General features: G+C 31.9%; 2 protein-coding genes across 6 annotated transcripts in view; one reads left to right on the top strand and one right to left on the bottom strand.

The window, feature by feature from the left end:
• Window positions 1–2,433, bottom strand: part of Snx6 (sorting nexin 6) — a 68,353-nt gene extending 65,920 nt beyond the window's left edge. The window contains exon 1 of one of the 2 annotated variants that reach the window (XM_035364162.2): window positions 2,220–2,433. In XM_035364162.2, coding sequence (XP_035220053.1) covers window positions 2,220–2,276 — 57 coding nt within the window. In that variant the 5' untranslated portion in view covers window positions 2,277–2,433. The remainder of the gene's footprint in view (window positions 1–2,219) is intronic. The other variant, XM_035364163.2, reaches the window with a different exon arrangement.
• Window positions 2,434–2,711: 278 nt separating this feature from the next.
• Window positions 2,712–17,482, top strand: part of Upf2 (UPF2 regulator of nonsense mediated mRNA decay) — an 89,544-nt gene continuing 74,773 nt past the window's right edge. For 3 of the 4 annotated variants that reach the window (XR_015044132.1, XR_015044130.1, XM_085827191.1), the window contains exons 1-4: window positions 2,791–2,930; window positions 3,034–3,330; window positions 7,659–7,738; window positions 16,946–16,978. Coding sequence is in view for 1 of the 4 variants with exons in the window: in XM_085827191.1 (XP_085683317.1) it covers window positions 3,084–3,330; window positions 7,659–7,738; window positions 16,946–16,978 (360 nt within the window). In the remaining 3 variants the exon portion in view is untranslated. Of the gene's footprint in view, window positions 2,931–3,033; window positions 3,331–7,658; window positions 7,739–16,945; window positions 16,979–17,482 lie in introns of all 4 variants that reach the window. The other variant, XR_015044131.1, reaches the window with a different exon arrangement.

Raw genomic sequence — 17,482 nt, 5'->3', positions numbered from 1 at the left:
ATACAAGTAAAAAGAAAGTTTTTTGGGATCTTTAGAGGAAACAGCCAGTTCATTTTTTTAGTTGAAATCGAAATGCTTAAAACAGAATGTTGCAATAATCATTTAGGTTAATTATAGAACAAACAAATAATTTAAAAGAAATATGTACATATTACAGGATTTCGTGACAAAAGCCCATTGGATGAAAGCTCATGTGACAGAAGATTGGATGGATTGGATTATTTAATTATGGCAAAGCACACGAGGGCTATCTGCCTAAAGGGAGGGATGCCTTCGTGTAGGACTTTCTAAGGGAAACTGGCTCGTATACACGTTACACACGGAAAAACCACAAAAATGCCCATGCAGTCAGCCTGTTCACGGGATTCGAACCTCGGACCGAACTACCAGTGTTCAGTGTCTTTACCGCTCGGCCGCTGGTGGGCCCACATGTGACAAAAAGCCCCCCCCCAAAAAAACATTGTGATAATTACCCATGCGACAAATGGCCACACAAATGAAAGTGCACATCAATAAAAGCCAGCATTCCCTTTCACCTTTTTTGTTTTGCTAGACTTTTATGAGGGCTACGTCCCTTTCTTGCATAAATAAAATAAAGTTACACATTGATATATGTTTTTAATAACATTAATTTTATTCTGATCGATTCTCCTTTCTATATACATATAGAGGTTTAAATCCGCAGGAGCACAAAATAAAATGTGTTCTGCTACTTTAATTTATTGTTCAATTATCTGTTATTAATTTATATTTTTACATTATTTTTTTCATAAATCTCTTTTATATAGATGAAAAAAACATAAACAAATATTAATTTCAATGTAGCATATACATCAATGTGGGTTTTATCAAATTAGGTTTTTATCAACGTGCGTTTTCATCAGTGATGGGTATTTGTTGCGTGGACAATTATCATTTTTTTGTGGGGGGGCATAGTCTGGTCACCATATTACAGTAAAAAAAAATTAATTCAAAATTAACACTTCACTCAAATCTTTTGATCAAGAAATTATCATTAGAGTTTGTCAGTGATTAAATATGAAATGTGTGATAAAGTATTCTTAAGGGCTGTGAGTGTATTATTTACTTAAGTGCCAATATCCTACTTTGTTTTTAAAAATGTGAATCGTATATATTATCTAGTTTCCTAAACTGGCTAACACAAAAGATTGCTTTTCTTGCATTCAATTTTTATGTTAAAAATATTTTTTAATTAAAAAAAAATAATAGTTAAATTGGTATAAATGTAGCTTAAAGCTATGCAGAAAGTAAATTTATTAGAAACTGAGGAAGATTATGTAAAATATTCAATATACAGCTAAGGAAGTTACAAATCTTTATAAAATAACAAAAACTATAAAATTTACAAACATAGACATTTACTGAAATCTACAAATTATTTCAGTATTAATAAAACATACTAGTATATTTCAATATTAATTAAATATACATTTACTCAGACAAGGAAGTGAAGACACAGCTTTCAGACCTTTAAAGGAGTTCAGGACTGAAATCAGCTGTATTATTATTATGTTGCTTTTATCTTGCATTCTATATGATCCATTTATGTATGCATAGTGTAATAAGTTTTAACAAGTAAGTGTAATAAGTTTTAATCACATATGAATCAAATGCAACACTCTTTCTTCTTAATTTTTATTAAAATTTTATGATTTGGTTAATATATTTAAAAGTTTCAGAAATATAAAATATTAATTCAAAATGCTAATGTTTACATAATTAACATTATTTATACTACATTCACTTACAACTATTTTTATGTTATTGACGCAGCTATGAAAAGCTGTCAATTAAGAGTGATATTTCCTTAATGTATTCTCAGATTTCTTTCAATGATAACAAGAAATATTACTTTTCTGCTGTAACAAGAAAAGCATTCGAAATAATTTTAGAAGAGGGATACAGAAAATAATAATTTTACTGTACTGCAAATGACTTTATATATTCCGATCGCCGAACATAATTATTGTGTTACATCAATTAACTCTTCCGTCGAAAACCTCCCAAGTGATAGAACGTAAAAAGAAATATGAAATAATTTTAAATTGCTAGTGTAATAGGACAGAAATTACACTGATGCAAGAAGCAACATTTTTATATATTTATTGTAATCATACTAAATTACGATACAGAACTTATGGGTGTAACTCAGTTCTAATACAGGCTAAGTGTAATATGAAAAAGTTATGGATTATTACCTTATTCGAATCGGCTGTAAGGGAAGAGTCTTCTGTACCGTCCTGTAAGGTAAGCATTAGTGCAGCTGTTCTACTAATAAGTTGAAGAATTCAGTATTAGATAAACAGTAGTTGGCTTAAAATGTTTCTGAGTTCATATACATTTCAAAAACACACAGCAAGTAGCAAGAGTTGTTAAATAACAAACAACCGGAAACTACCGCCCCCCTTATCAGATGTTTCGAAACTTGAGCTCCTCGATTTTTAAAAGTCAAAACAAGTAACAGCAATTTAATTTGATTCATTACTAATTAACATCATATTGCACACAATCCATGAATAAATATTTATTTACTTCTATAAGAAATAAATTCATAAAATTAATTTCAATATATATTATTTCATTGATTCATTTTTCAGATTATAAAATAAGAAATAACACCAATATTACGGAGATATTTTGCAAAATAAAATTATTACATAAGCTGATTTAATATCAGCAACATTGCATACCTTTTTTTAAACAAGTTAAAACAAATTTTAACTTTAACTGTCGCTGCAATTTTTGTAAATGTTTTCGCCAGCGATAAACGATGAAAAAGATTAGGTATCTGTTAATATATTTTACAGGATTTCTTATTTATATTTTTTACTAAAAAAATTGTAATGTAATTGTTAGGCTTCATAAATAATGGAAAAGTGTCTTCAGATATTTTAGAAGCTTGTGTTTATGTAATAATATTTTATTTAGTTACAGATACAGACAATTTTAGTGGTATATTTTATTTGAGATTTTATATATGAGGAGTAACATTTCATTCGTTTGTAATTTCAGTTTGGATACGAAGTTTGGCAGTTCTGTGTAATCAATTGGTTTTGGTAAATATGTCAGAGAGAAAGAGTGAATTGCGAGGTAAAAGCTGGAAACGTGAAAGAGAAGAACGTGGTCGTCGACAGTTGGCACAACGAGATCGTTATGTAAGTAGCACAAATAATGAAACTGATGAATTTCGAGAAGGAAATCCAGAAGAGCGTACCACTGAAGTTGCTGACGAACTCTTGAATAATTCTGAATCATTAGTGGATCCAAATGTGAAAAATTTTACCAAAGATACAAAAACTGTTTCAAAAGGTATGATGATGTCTTCCATTTAAAATTTTAATTTTTTGCATATGATATTGATGAAAGTTGGGTATTTATACTGACATCATTTATATTAAATTCAGACTTAATGCATATTTTACTATTTAATATATATGTTGTACAGATTGATTGTGAAATCTCAGAAGTAATTATGTTGTTAAGAGAGCGAAGTGTATAAAAATGAATCATCTTTGATAACATTGTGAATGGTGTGATATACATACATTCTCAAAATTGGGTTGTTTAACAATGCAGATATTTTGGCACCTTATCACTTTGGGGAAAGTGCAGAATCGGCCACTGCTTGGCACGTTTTTCAAAATCGCCAACTTAGCGCGCTTTTGCGCCTTGTCTCCTAGTTTTGCAACCCCTCCAGAAGGCACTACGCAAGGCACGACATTTACAATGGCGAACAGGTAAAATAAATACAAAATCCTTTAAAAACAGCATAATAATTTTAGAAAACAAACATGGTTAAGAAACATAGTAAGCTTCAAAAACTTAAAATCCTTACAAAACCCTGAAAAATTAAAGGTTAATCTTTGGATTATGGTAACTTGGCGATTTCTTGAAAAAATTTGGCGACCAACCCTGCTACAGCAACCTGCTGGTTTTTTTTTTTTTTTTTTTTTTTTTTTTTTTTTTTTTTTTTGACACCATTTTGTTTTCATAAAGTAAAGGCATATATATATATATATTATACTCAACATTTTTCTTCCAACAATATGTATGCCGAATTACGCTTATGCTAGAACTTTTATGGAACAAAAGTGCTTAATCATGACGAAGATTAGGGGAGAAATTGCAAAATTGCCCACTGCTTGCCACGTTTTTAAGAATTGCACATACACAATATCATCCATGTACACATCGACCTATTTTCACTTAAAAAAACAACCCAGAATTTCACAAAAATGGCATTGCGCACACTCTTGACTTTATCCGTGTACACTGCTAAAGTCCTAGCTAGTAACCTTTATCGCCTTACCAAAATGTTGCCAAACTACCTGTTACTATATTCCAAAGATTAGCCGAATTAAAATTCATTCACCTATAAAAAAATTGGGGAAAGTGCAGAATTACCCGCTGTTTGATGCATTTTTAAGAATTTTATAACTCGGTATCCGTGCACACATCGGCCTACTTTAACTTAAAAAAAAATCCCATAATTGCGCAAAAATGGCATGTCGCGCTCCTTTGACTTTATCCATGTACACATCAACCTATTTTCACTTAGAAAAACATCCCAGAATTGCACAAAAATGGCATTGCGCACTCTCTTGACTTTATCCATGTACACATTGACCTATTTTCACTTAAAAAGTCAAAGGAAATTGACAAAAGTCCAATTCTTCTTACTCTTGTAAAAAGTGCCAATTTTAAAAGTGGGAAACTTTTAAAATTGGAAATCCTTTCAAAAAAACCTAATAACTTTAAAAACTAAAATCGTTTAAAAAACATAAGTTTAAAGAACATAAAATCCTTACAAAACCCTGAAAATTAATGCTTTCACTTCCAAAAATTTTTGTAATATGAAAATCCACTCCTTACATAAACATAATTTTAAAAACTAAGAATCGTTTCTGAAACATAGTAAGTTTCAAACACTTAAAATCGTTACAACTGAACTAAAACACTGAAAATTTAAAATGCTTTCACTACCTGAAAAGGGATAATCCACTCTGCTCAACTGATGAACGAAAATTAACGAATTCTCAAAATGTTCTCGAATTATTCTTTAAAATAACTGCACCTCTACCATCTATTATCGTTTACACCAATCAGAAATTCTAAATTTTAAAATACATACTGAGCGTGCGCGAAAATACTTTGAATTTTGCGCTCAAAAGAAATTCTCAATTTAAAATAAATACTATGCATGCGCAAAAATGCTCTGAAATTTGCCTTCCAGAACGGCAAAACCGACTTGGATACCACATTTGATGCACTTATCAATCTCTTAAAAAGCGCCAAATAAGTGGGCGATTCTGCACTTTAGCCATCACTTTTACTATACATTTCCATTTTATAAAAATCCTGAAAAAACTTTTGATATCTTCATTAGTGAGCAAACTAAAAATTTGAATGTGACTGGTTATCAAGCTTTTCTCTTCAAAATTTCAGCTGCAATTAGGTGTACTTACGTATTAACGCCACCGCAGCTGCAGATTTTCCGGTTTTTAAGTGCCGCCAATCTACACCTAAAATTTTTGCAACAAATTATAAATTAAAACACTTATTTAAAATCAAAGTAGTCAATCGGATTTCGGTGGAAAATGGACCGATATAGATTTAACATAGATTCAGCTGATGCTATCGCCATATGAACTCTGCTAAATAAGATTATAAATGATGTCTCTTGCTCCTCCATTTAACACTGCCCCACATTCTCTCAACTGTTTGTGTATGAACTCCTGTATCAGGATCGAGCCAGTTATATTAGGAACAGTGACAACAAACAAATCTTTTGTTTCTCTACATATACCACCAAACACCCGCTGTTTGGGTAATACTCGACCACAATTATTTTTATGCTTAGTAAACAAACTTTCATCAATTTTCACAATGCAATCACCTTCTTGTTTGATTTATTCTCCATATCCAAGACACATAATTCACACATGTAATTATTCCAATCTATAACAGTTTTATCCAATAAATCAAGTTGCCTTTCACAAAATTTCAATGTCAACTCCTCGCACCAGCAGTATATGAATCTCAAAGCTGAACAAAATGGAATTATTCTTCCTTCAAACCAGTTGTCTTTTCTAAATCCCACTTGCTGATCACACTGTCTTAAATTACATTTCCAAAATGTACGTTTACCAAAATAAAGTTTCATATCAAATTGGTATATTTACATTTTTTTGGAAAATATTTCGCTCCTGAAAAAATAAAATTCAGCTTTTTCTGTGTTTGGCAAATCCCAAATTTTTCGTAGCACTAAAAAGTGGCATCAAAAATCAGCAAACAACAAGGCAAAAAGGAATCCAAAAGATAACTGTGTGGATGGGATTGCTCTTTATTGGTGCATCAGCACAACTTCTGCTGCGGTGATGTTAATACTTAAGTACCCAATTAGGTGTCATAACTTTAATGTCGAGGTAAAAATGCTGATAATATTTTATTTACATGCATAGTATAAATATCAAGTAACCATAAATACCATTGGATACACATACATAAAAATAGTTTAAATTTACATACTTAAAATAACATTAGCATCTCGAGTTCTATCGGAATATTTATAGATGGTCTACTTGGTTCGCTAGAACTTAACTCATGTATGCCTAATGTTCCATTCCATATTGTCTTCTTTCATCTTATGTTTTATCTCTGTGTTTTTGTTTTCATGGTGTTGCTCATCACGCTGTTTTTGGCTGTGGTTAGCAAAATTGTTTTAATTTTTAAGTTGGCTGCCCAGAAAAGTGAAGTGATTGGAAGCTTTCTATTTCAGTATGGCTTAGTTCCAGGTCCATGTCAATAGTGAGGCAACTGAGGTGGAGTAGCACATAGATACAATGGAGTATTCATAGGCCACAAACTGTATGCAAGGAGCTGTGATTTTTCTTCAGATGATGAAATGTGAAGATATAGCTTTGCCTTAGGCTATTTTAATAGCAAGATTTTATTAATAATTTTGACTATGCCACAGTCTACTATTTTGAGTGTGGATGTCCCATTTTGTATTTGACTACATATGTACACCTTTTTTAATTGATATTATTGTTGGTGAATCTCTGCATATTGTTCTTATGGTTTGCATTTTTGGTCAGTAACTTTTGTGGTGAAATGCAGAATTGCCCACTTATTTGGCATGTTTTGTTTGGTACTTTTTACAAGAGTTAAGAATTGTGTGCTCCGTTCACGTTTTAATTGAAAACAGATCGATGTATACATGAACAAAGTCAAGGGTGTGTGCAATGCCGAGTTGGTGGAATTCTCGATGGATGTTTTTTTAAATGAAAATAGATCGATGTGTACATGGATACCAAGTTTGCACAGTTCTTTAAAATGCACCAAGCAGTGGGTGATTTTACATTTTTCCCAACTTTTGAGATGTTGGTCCTATGTTATAGCATCAAACTTGCTTTCCTATTATCTCATCTCAGGTGGGAACATTTTATAACTATTGATGTATTTATACTCCTGCTGCATTTTAGCTATAGATTGCTGTATTATGTTGATTTGTCTGTAGCTTTACAGTTACATATTTTTTATGAAATTTTATTCAAAGTTGATAGAAGGTTAATTACAATTTTAATATAATGATCTGCTTTTCAAAGAAACTATAATTAGTTTTGTTCTTTTTTTAGAAGCACAGGGTTCTGAAGAAGAAAATTTTAAAAATGAACAGTGTACAGCAGATGATAAAATTTCATCTGTTAATACTGAAGTAAGTAGCTAATTCTGCATTATGTCCTTAGAGTTCATAACTTAGGAATTTATTTTCTTTTTTTAAGTTTAAAAATATGAGCTAACCCTCTCAGAGTTACGGCAGGAAAATTCCGTATAGAAGGCTGCCTTCTAAATTCTGAACATGTACACATGAAAATTTCTGCAAGCTTTTAATGTAATTGATTTCGGTTTAGATGCATATTGGAAGAAAAGGAATAAGGGTGCAAAATGAGAGAGTCATTTTTTTATTAAAATCAAGAAAATACCACTTATTTATAACATTTTGAGAACTTCGAAATTTCAGGGCTAAATCCGTAATGCTAGGAGGGTTAAAAAAGTACATTTGCTGTTAGGGTGCTGTTTGTAATGGAAAGAATTCAAGGGTTAAGCTTTCTAAGAAAAGCTTACTCAGGGTTACATATGTATCAAGAAAAATGCATAAATCATATTTACTAGACCAGAAATTTCAAACACGCATGTTACAAAATGTTGGCTACCGCATATGCCCCCTTCATTGATTTTTCTATAGCCCTTGGTTCAATACGAGAAAAATAACAAACTGTCTATAATTAGAATATACAGTGTAAGGCGTTAATTCGGACTCGTCGGGACTTCGGCGATTCCGGATTATCGATTTTTCCGGATTATAGATCATCAGTTTAAATCTCGTAAGATGGCATGCAGAAATTCTAAAATTAAAAATATGAAACCGTAATTTAAGAAATAAAGAACAATTATGATCTAAAGGGTATCAAAATTTACAAAAAAAAAAAAAAAGCTTAATATTTATTTGTTTACTTTATTAAACATTTCTTTCAATATAAATTTAAGTTGCTTTGTTTTATGTGATAATACTTTTTCCTTAATTCTATAAACAGACATAATTTCTTGTTCAGTTACAAAGTTCCGCTGTTCAAGTCCCGTTAATTGCTGTGCCGAGAATACAGACTAACTTGTCAATCGAAATTTTTTCGTTTTCACTAACCTCTCTGTCACCTTCATCATATTATCCATTATTTGCAGCAATTCCACTTTTTGTTTGATGGACATCGAAACATACTTTAGTTTTGTAGATCCTATGGGAGCTCCAGCATCGGAAATTCTATTTGACATAATCGAAAGTTCAAGTTTACTTTTAGAAAATTGCTCTTACAGCAGGGTTGCCACGCTACCTGGAAAACCGGGAAAAGTCAGGGAATTCGAAACTTGACCAAAATATTCAGGGAAAAGTCAGGGAATTTAAGTATTTTTGTCAAAATCTGGAAAAGTCAGGGAAGTTCATACAACGATCCCGCCAAAAAAAGTGATTTTTGCGCCGACGTCGGAAGAGATAACTTTTTTGGCGAATTATGTATCACGTGAGTGTCATTCGGGTAGCTGGCATAGAGCCAATTTTCGCAGCTCCAATTTGATTGTCTTTTAGAAAGGCAAAGCAACTTTCCCGCAACTTTTGGTTTCCAGTATTCTCGAGAATCGCATGTGCAGTGCATGAACTAAAGAAAGTACCTGTTCTTGTATAAAACAAAATGGGTTTAATCCTAGTATACGGTACCATGGAAGTTAGAATCAAAGAATATGTATTGTAAAGAAGGAAAACCTCTCTGCAACAGACGTGGCTCCGTTCCATCATAGAGGGAAACAGCTGTGCATGTCTGATATATCTGTTGCCAAAGCTTGAAACCGGTGTCGAAGTTCGAAGGTCACGTTATCAAGAGTTCATAAAATGAATATCGTTTGAAATTTCTCTAACGACTTGCGCTAAAAAGACGTGCCACGCACGTCGAGATGCTTTTGTCTCAAACCGTGAGCAACGTGAACACCACGTCGATAAGCATTTATCGCAAAAATGAAAATAACGTGGTGCACACGTCGCCTAACAACGAGATTGTTTATTTCTCGAGTTACAGCTCTGGATTGCACTCGCAGATGCGGAGCGGCGTAAATGAGACACTTTACCGCTTGTTATATTGTAGCGCACGGCACCGCAACCGTGAAGTTTAGTCTTAGCGCAAGTGGTTAAACTCTAAAAGGAAAAGAAAATATTTTTTGGCACAAGTAAATTAATTCATGGATTAGTTATTTTCAGGGGAAAAAAAAACTACGAAAATCCGTTTTTAAAATTATTGCGTGGATTTTTCGCAATAATTTTAAAAACGGATTTTCGTAGTTTTCTTTTTGTCAAAGAGCGTTTCTTCTTAACACGTGTTTCTCAATTTCCTGTACACATCGCGGAGAGGGAAATTCTGGCCGCCAGGTTCCGTCGCCAAATCCCTTGGCAAATTTTTCCTCCGCATTCTAACGGCGTAATAGCATTTTACTTGTATGGAACCTTTTCTTCTTTACATACACGTTCTTTGGTTAGAATAATAATGAGATTTGGCGACATCATGATGCGCAGTAAACTGGTCATTTTGGTCTTGTCGAGAATTTTCAAAATCGTGCCAAAGCCTTACCGTATACTAGAATTTTACCGCAAAATCTTTTTAAACCTTTTTTTTTTCTTTTTAATAAATACCTTGCCATTTTGCAGTAAAATAAAAAAATAGTAATCAGTCATCTAGGCTAGCCATGTAATATAACTATATTCGCTAAAATATCGTTGATTATTCTAATTCAATTTTTAAGTAATTATTTTTATGTTATTCATATAATTTAATGTTGCTTCTTCCCTCTAAATTTATTTATTATTAGTAAATAATATTTCCAAATTTCAGGAAAATTTCTCCGGCATAATTTTGAAATTAATTATAGCAGTCTGATGACATACCATCACGAAATTTAATGCACATATTTTTTCCTTATGTATGCTGTGAAATAAATATAAAATACCTCAATTTATTAAAATAGATTTCTTCCGTTTAGCTGCAAAATGTCTGCAAAAAAAAAAAAAAAAAAAAAAGCCTTATTTTGTTCCAGATTGGGAAGATTCTAATCTCAATCTTCAGTGGAGAAAACAACAACTATTATAATTATATTTGTGTTTTCAAGTGTTAAGGTGCCTTTAGGAACATACCTCACGCAAATTAAATTTACCTAAAATCTAACCTAACTATTTAGCATTGCGTTGTGATTTATAAGGACCGGATTAGCCTCGTGTTGAACTGGTGATGATCATGAGTAATAATTAAATAAAACATACATTTGTTATCCAATGTATATATCTTAAATTTTATTAAGTGGAAAACTAAACAAAATTATCAAACAAAGTATACCAAGAATAATTAAGAATAAATGTCCTCTGGGATTTATTGAATAATTAAGTGAATTTGCTACACAATACAAGTAATACCATAATTAATTTACCTCTTAGCACAGCCAACGTACATTACGCAGATAGACTGGAATTTTCTTGAAACACACCTGGAAAACCTGGAAAAGTCAGGGAATTTCATTCTCCTGTTTGAGTGGAACCCTGTTACAGTCTGCAAAAAATAATAAACCGAATCCAATTCGAAGATTAAGGAACAACGCAATCATCAACATTAACTGAAATAGATAATTAGATAATTTTAGCTTTTACAGTCCGTTCATTAGACATCAAAAAGCTAGTTTTAGAAAAAGGATGTTAGGTGTCTCAAAGGAAAAGATATCCTTAATGTACTACCAAGATAACCATGTTTTCCTTCTCCTTTTTAAAGTGGTACTTTTTGCAGTATTACATAAGATTTGATGTATTTGCCTAGCTTTTTAAATGTATCTTTAAGTTGAAAATGGTCTTTGTTCCCCACTTACAGCCTGAAGTATTGTATACTGTTGATTATTTTGCCCATTTGACATGCTGAGTTTGACATACCTGCGCTATTAATTTAGAAGTCAAACAACAAAAAATCAATGTTATATTTCCAACTTTTCCAGGACTAGTTTCAATGGTTTTACTACTAAACCATCTTCCTCAATTGCCAAAGTACAAATGAACGAGATACGATAAGAATGGCTGGACAGGAGTTAAGCTATCACCATGGACACGTTCACGAAACATGTCCATCAATTAATGAACTAAAATACAGTCAAAAGTCGTTAATTCGGACACCCATAATCCGGAATGATCTATAATCCAGACCTCAAAGCTAAAAACTTTCTGCGCATGCGCCGCGGTGGCACATGCGCACAGGCGTTTTACGCGAGCACGTAAGACCTTGACTACTGCGCATATGCGTGTGCACAGCTGCAGAATACGGTTTCGCCTGCGCGTTTAATGTATAACGGGCGGTGTAAGCTAAAATTATCTAATTATCTATTTCAGTTAATGTTAATGATTGATTGTATTGTTTCTTAATCTTCGAATTGGATCCCGCTTATTATTTTTAGCAGACTGTAAGAGCAATTTTATAAAAGTAAACTTGAACTTTCGATTATGTCAAATAGAATTTCCGATGCTGGAACTTCCAAAGGATCTACAAAACGAAAGTATGTTTCGATGTCCAACAAACAAAAAGTGGAATTGCTGCAAAAAATGGATAAAGACGTGAAGAATGTGACAGAGAGGTTAGTGAAAACGAAAAAATTTCGATTGACAAGTTAGTCGGTATTCTCGGCACAGCAATTAACGGGACTTGAACAGCGGAACTTTGTAACTGAACAAGAAATTATGTCTTTTTATAGAATTAAAGAGAAAGTATTATCACATAAAATGAAGCAACTTAAACAACTTACATTGAGAGAAATGTTTAATAAAGTAAACAAATAAATATTAAGCTTTTTTTTTTTTTTTTTTTTTTTTTTTTTTTTTTTTTTTTTTAATTTTGATACCGTTTAGATCATAATTGTTCTTTATTTCATAAATTACGGTTTCATATTTTTAATTTTAGAATTTCTGCATGCCATCTTACGAGATTTAAACCGATGATCTATAATCCGGAATCGCCGAAGTCCCGACGAGTCCGGATTAATGACTTTTGACTGTATAATTTCCTTAACCTTCTAAAACCGGGCCGAAATTCTCATAATATAGCCTTCAGACCGGCGCGATCCGAAACAGTTTTGCCCCCTCTTTGACATTTTCCTAATGAGAAAAGTCATTAGTCCCCCTCCATGGATGAAGTCAAATTTACATGCTTGTCCGGACGCTTATGTCCCATAGTAGAGGGGTTGCTAGATGTGCAATTTTTTCGATGATTATTTTGCTTTTATTTAAATGAAGTTCTAAATAAATAGTGCATAAATAAATATGCAGTACTGGATGCATATCCAGTGCACAATTTATTTAGAACAAAATGTATGCAATGTTTATATTTCACTCACTATTTCTAATCAATCTCATAAATAATTTGTGAATTTTTTAACTTTGTTTTTACTCTTCATTTATATTCGCGTATTTTCGTATTAGAAATTAGAAAGCGAGAACAAAATATAGTAAATACAGACTAGATTTGTAAGTCTGCAGGCTGGAATGCGATTTTTAATAACATATTTTCATTAATAAAATAATGGTAATGACTAATTTAATGAAAGAATAATAATAATATTTATTACTATTAGATGATTAGAATGAAATTCAATACAATTAGATTTTGAGATGAACTTACAGCAATAATAAAGCTTTACATAACAATAACAGAGATTTAAATCTGCTTTTTTGATAATTTTGTTATTATAATATAAAAATCAAAATCCGAGATACATTGGTTGCGTTGAATCATTTAACTTTAGCAAATATTACATTGGACTATCAGGCAAAGAAGGTATATCTTTAACGAGAATTTTTCTTTGTAAAATTGGCTTTTGTTTATGTTAGCAGAGAAAAAAATCTGTGACCTATACATGCAATCATCAAAAGAATTTTGAGAACAGTTTTAAATGTTCATGAAGAATAAATTATACGTCAATTTCTTTTTATAGGTAGAAATTTCGTCTAAAACCATCGTTATATCCAAAGGTTGAAGTCTATTTCATTTTCAACGAATATTCTATTTGCACATAATATATTTTCTAATTTATTTTAGAAAGAGTAATCTTTCACGTTTTCAAAAGAATAAGGACATACTGGGTGTTGACACAATGTAGTAAATCTGTTTTTCATATTTCTTCCAGTAATGAAAACGATTACCCTGGATTATTTTCAAAGCAAAATTAAGAAAACCGTTTACGCAAAATGTTGCATAAAGTATCTTCTCGTGTATTTTTTTATTTAAAGTGTGGAATCTTCTCTTTGAAAATATCAAAAATGGAGCAAAATTAAATCATGAGAAATAACTTTGAAATGCAATAATTCCATCATAATATGAAATAGTGGAGAAAAGTGCAATACAGTTTATTTATTCACAAATAATCCCCCTCATGTGCGTAATTTATGTACTGTCGATTGAGAAATATAGGTTAGTAAATTAAACCGGTTATTTCAATACTTTTCCTTTATCAATATTTTTACGGGCTCTTACGTAGAGCGGTAAAGGTGGCTGAACAGTTGTAGCTCGCTTGGGTTTGAATCCTGGCTAAATAGCTGGATTTACGGTTTTTGTGTAACGTAAATGCAAGCCAGCTTCTCTTAGAAAGTCCTCCGCGAAGGCATAACTCCCCTTATACAGGTAATTGTTGTGTGCTTTGATGTAATTCAGTAAGCGAACAAAATTAATCCAATCAAACTCGAAGAGTGGGTTGATTACATGTGGAGTTTTACACCAGAAACGTAAATGCGAGCAATTTTCTCTTAAAAAGGTTTACACGAAAGCATCCATCCCCTTAAGCAGATAGCGTTCGCATGCTTTTCCGTAATCCAATCCTAATTTTCATACATTTAATAGTAAGTTGACATACACCTTATTGCATACAAAATAACAACCTTTTTTAAAGATATTTTTTTATTAACTTGTCTGAATTCCCCTTATCTCTTGAGGAGTATAAGAATTTCAGCAAATAAAACTGGCCGAAATTTTATACAATGTAACTCATATTTTGATTCAATTTAGAAGTAACGTGAGCTTTACTGATATTTAAATACTTTTTGGTAGATCTCATCCTAAAAGAGGGTCTAAAGATAAATTGATTTTATTTAATTTACAATCAATGAAAATCATTGAAAGCAATCACTGAATGAATGAAAATCACAAAAACTATTATGCATACAATTGTCTCTTATTTATCTATTGATAAATCAGACAAAATTGCCTACATAATAGAAGCACTTTGAAAGAGTTAACAGTTCTTAAGGGTTTTATGCACTCCACAAAAAAATGTCAAAATAAAATCTTATTATTCATAAGTATGAAAAGGAAGTAAACGATAAAAGCGGTTTTACCTATTTTCTAGAAGGGCATTAAATCTAAAATATTAATCTATTCTTATTTGTTATGATTAAAAAACATTAAATAGGTAAGCTTAAAGAGCGTGCAAAATCGCTGATGTTTTAATCATTGCAAAAGTCAGTACTAAAAAAATTAGCTTTAAAATTATGAGACAGATTGAAAAAGAGATGGCTTCTATTTGATTTTCAAGTATATTGGCGCAAGACGAAACCTGCAGTTTTTGCCAAAATGTAGCCAAACTGATAAGAAGAGGGGAATAATACGTAGCCAGCGGCTACTCTGAGCAGCGACAATGGACCACCCAGAGATCTACAGATAGGACATTCTCTAAAATGGGGAGGGCATGGATGGTACGACAGTTGTACCAATGCCATTCTCCTGGTACAACTGCTGTACCAGCCGGCTTCAGAAAGTTAAAGGCTGAAGGTAAAGATGGATTGGAATTAAGGTTGTTAACTAGAACAGAAAGTTTTTTTTTTTTTTTTTTTAATGTGAAATGCCTCTAGAAAATCTAAATTACCAATGGAAGATGGTTTTTGAATAATGTTGGCTGCAGAAAAGTGGAAAATGGGATTTTTCAGACCAACAGTGCTAGGCAACAGAGGACTTCTATGTTTCGTTTTTTCTAGCATATGCTTTGTGTTCTTTAATGCAAAATTTTAAGACTGTCTTAGTTTGACCGATGTAAATTAAACCACACTGGCAAAGAATTCTGTAAATACCCCAGGAATTCATATCTGGAATGGGGTCAAGTATAGAACTGGAAGTTTTATTGATAGGAGAATAAACAACTCAAAAGTTAAGTTTCTGTAAGACAAATGCAATTTTGTTGTTAATTGATGGAAAGAAAGAAACGGCAACAGAATTCTTATAATCTCCTAAAACAAGAGTATGCCTTTTGATATGTTGAGATGAGAATTTTTAATTAATAATGTAAAGTGAAAAGCCCCTGTTAATAGCAATTGTGTTTAAATAATTTAGTTCTTGATCAAGAGTCAGTTTGGAGGAGCAAACTTGAAGAACGCGAAAAACAAAAAAGTAAAATTAAGCTAACTTCTGTTTAGTCGGGTGACATGATTTGAAGTGTTGTGGAAAACAAACCACTAAAGGTTTATGTTAAAGCCATTGAAACTAATCCTGGAAAATTTGCAAATGCAACGCTGATTTTTTTTATTTGACTTCTAAATTAATCATTGTTCGGCATGTTATTTTAATCTAAATTATAACTTCTATTTATCATAAACCTTCATCCTTTTCCCATTATATAGATCCAAGGGTTCTCTGCCACTCTTTCCCGTACCAACAACAGAAACATGTCAAAAGGTCTTCCAGCTCAAAAGTACTTATCACAAAGACAGTGTACCCTTACAAACACCCATGCATTGGTAGGGATTGAAACCTGGGCCCAAGACTATATTAGCTGCCTTGCCTACCACCCTACAAAGAGCGTGCTGCTTTACACACTGCTGGTTGTAAAATGTGCAAAATTATGTTGACGTTTGGAGTATTATATCCATTAACTAACCATCATTTTAACATTTATTTTAGGACAATATAAGATGTAAGTCTTTTATAATGTAAAAATTGCAGTTTAAGGTGCGCACTAAGTATCTTCATTATAGGATATGTTACAGTTTCTGAAAAAAGAATAGGATGCCTTCCAAGATTCAAATGTTGCTAATATTTCTGTCCAGATGTGAAAAGAAATATTTTAACATCTATGTATTGAACTTCATTCCACTGGTTTATTTATGTGCAAGTAGCATTACATGGTAAATCAACTGAATCATAGAAAGTGTTTTAGCCCAAATCGAAAAATGCTCCTTTTTTGGGAAGGAGGGCACACTTTTATTTACTTTAAATTGAATTTATTGCAATATTCATGTGTCAGATAATTATTTTAAATTATATACATGTAGATTCTGAAATTATATTTATAATAGTTTTAATTTTATTTCATATAGGCAGAAAATGCTATTAGTGCTGAAGATGAAAAGGTTTGTATCTGAATATATTTTCACTATATATTATTAAATTCTAAATAAAATAGCAGTATTTAGCAATATGCAGCAATGTATATCATTAAATCATGATTTTATTGTTTTTAAACATTATATGGGGAAAATATATGGTTAGAGTAGGCTGAAGGGTACCTCTTTGTATTATTGCGAAGTTATTTCATTTATCGCCAAGTCAAGAGAGTGTGCAATGCCAAGTTTGTGAAATTATCTGACGTTTTATTAAGTGAAAATAAGTTGACATGTACATAGATAAAGTCAAGGGAGTGTGCAATTCTGTGATATTTTTTTTTTTTTTTTTAAAGTGAAAATAGGTCAATGTGTACATGGATACCGAGTTTGTGCAATTCTTTGAGTTGTTATTTGTCTTTGTGTAGTGGCAATTTTTACGTGAAAATTGGACATGAATATGACGTAAATGATAAAAATGACGTGGTATATGGATATCGAGTTTGTGCAAAAGAATTGTACAAAATTATTAAG

This window comes from Stegodyphus dumicola, chromosome 11, assembly GCF_044657685.1.
Source record: "Stegodyphus dumicola isolate Sdum_Otavi_A_Nest chromosome 11, ASM4465768v1".
Lineage (NCBI taxonomy): Eukaryota > Metazoa > Arthropoda > Arachnida > Araneae > Eresidae > Stegodyphus > Stegodyphus dumicola.
This window is presented reverse-complemented; position numbering and strand designations above follow the sequence as displayed.